The sequence below is a fragment of the Prosopis cineraria genome, unplaced genomic scaffold, assembly GCF_029017545.1.
Source record: "Prosopis cineraria cultivar Desert tree isolate PC_DT_omini unplaced genomic scaffold, ASM2901754v1 PC12, whole genome shotgun sequence".
NCBI lineage: Eukaryota > Viridiplantae > Streptophyta > Magnoliopsida > Fabales > Fabaceae > Prosopis > Prosopis cineraria.
In genome coordinates, this window is record NW_026555343.1 from 14,580,361 (window position 1) to 14,582,588 (window position 2,228).

Sequence of the window (2,228 nt, forward strand, 5' to 3'; positions counted from 1 at the left end):
CTCTAAGAAAATGAATTATGGCTTGAGTAGTTTTGCAGCATCAGGCAAGAAGAGTTTTGTTAGAGGATTACATACTCGAGGAACATTTCAAAGGGGAGGATTTAAGAGTTCTAGTGTTCCACAACTATCCTGACAGGCTTCTAATATGCCTGCCCCAACCTTGAGTATAGCTCGATCAACACCATATACTAAGTATGGGTGGCACATCCTGGGAGATGTTGGGCATGTTTTAAATGTAGGAAACCTGGCCATCTAGCAAGATAATGCCTCGAGGGAAGAGTAGAGATGGCAGAGCAAAGATCTACCATTCTAAGATGAGTCTATACACTATCTCAAGAGGAGGCAAGAGCGTTATCAAATTTGATAAAAGGTATTATTTCTATTTGCAAGCAGAAAATTGAAGCATTGTTTAATTCTGGTGCTACACATTCATTTATTTCATACGAATGTGTAGAGAGGTTGGGACTTCTTTTACATGAATTTCCTTATGTGATTAAAGTATCTATGGTATTTAGGTCATCTGATATGACTAGAAAAGTATGTTTGAATATAAAAGTGAGGTTTGAAAATCATTCAACCACTCTTGATTTGATCCGGATTCCTATGAAGGGTTTGAAGGTGATTATCAATATGGATTGGTTAATGGAAAATAATGCCACTTTGGAATGTGCTAGGAAGACAATTTTATTACCGATACATACTACATTGACTAACATTCCTAATGACTCTAAGTTCTTATCAGTGGTACAAGCAGAGAAATTGATGCAACAAGGGTGTATGGCTTATATGATTTTCTTCTCAGTGCATGGGGTCTACGATGAAAGTATTGATAAGATTAGGGTAGTGAATGAATTTCCTGAGGTATTTATGGATGATATATCTGATTTGCCTCCAGAAAGGGAAGTGGAATTCACCATAGACTTAGTGCCAGGAACTAAACCAATCTCAAAGGCACCATACTAAATGTCACTAATTGAGTTAGCTAAGTTGAAGAAGCAAATAGAGGATTTACTTGAAAAGGAATTTATTAGACCTAATGTGTCTCCTTGGGGGTCACCTGTACTGTTTGTTAAGAAGAAGGATAGTAGCTTACAGCTATGTATTAATTATAGATAGTTGAATAAGATGACGATGAAGAACAAATATCCTTTACCAAGGATTAATGATTTGTTAGATTAATTGGTAGGAGCTTCAGTTTTCTCAAAAATCGACCTAAGGTCAGGATACCATCAATTAAGAGTGCGCATGGAGGATGTGCCCATGACAGCTTTCCGTACCAGATATGAGCATTATGAGTTCCTGGTAATGCCATTTGAGTTAACAAATGTGCCTGTGGTTTTCATGGACTACACAAACCACATATTTAGGCCTTACCTAGATCAGTTTGTTGTGGTATTCATTGATGACATTCTGATATATTCTAAAAATGAGGATCAACATGCGAAGTATTTGAGGATTGTGCTATAAATTTTGAAGGACAACAACCTCTATGCCAAGCTTAGCAAATGTGAGTTTTGGCTATAAGAGGTCCGATTTCTAGGACATGTTGTGTCAGCGGAAGGGATTGTGGTGGATCCATATAAAGTGGATGCAGTGTTAAAATGAGAGAGACCTAGTTCTGTAACTGAAATACGAAGTTTTTTGGGATTAATTGGATATTATCATAGATTTATCTAGGGTTTCTCTCAAATAGCTTCATTATTGACTCGGTTGACCTGAAAAGATCAGCCGTTCATTTGGGATGACAAGTGTGAGATCGCATTTCAAAAATTAAAGGAGAAAATGAGTACAGCACCGGTGTTGATTATTCCTAATCCATAATTGCCATATGAAGTATATACGGATGCATCTCTGAAGGGTATGGGATGTGTGTTGATGCAAGATGAGCGGATAGTGGCTTATGCCTCTAGACAGCTCAGGCTGCATGAAATAGAGCTTACTATAGTTGTGTTTGCACTAAAGAGAATTACTCGACCCTTGACTTAGAGCTTGCCGTAGTTGTGTTTGAACTAAAGATTTGGCGGCATTATTTGTATAGAGCAATGTTCAGTGTTTTCAGTGACTACAAGAGCTTGAAATATGTAGTGGACCAGAAGGAACTTAATATGAGGCAGAGAAGGTGGATGGAGTTCTTGAAGGACTATAGCTTCGAATTTAAATACCATCCGAGAAAAGCAAATGTTGTTGTAGATGCCTTAAGTCAAAAGTCATTGCACGTTGCTTGTCTA

At 37.7% G+C, this 2,228-nt stretch overlaps 1 protein-coding gene across 1 annotated transcript; it reads left to right on the forward strand.

Moving 5' to 3' along the window:
- Positions 1-504: 504 nt before the first annotated feature.
- LOC129289146 (uncharacterized) lies at positions 505-963 on the forward strand. Its single transcript, XM_054925955.1, has one exon. The coding sequence runs from the start codon at positions 505-507 to the stop codon at positions 961-963; it is 459 nt and encodes a 152-aa protein (XP_054781930.1).
- Positions 964-2,228: the final 1,265 nt, after the last annotated feature.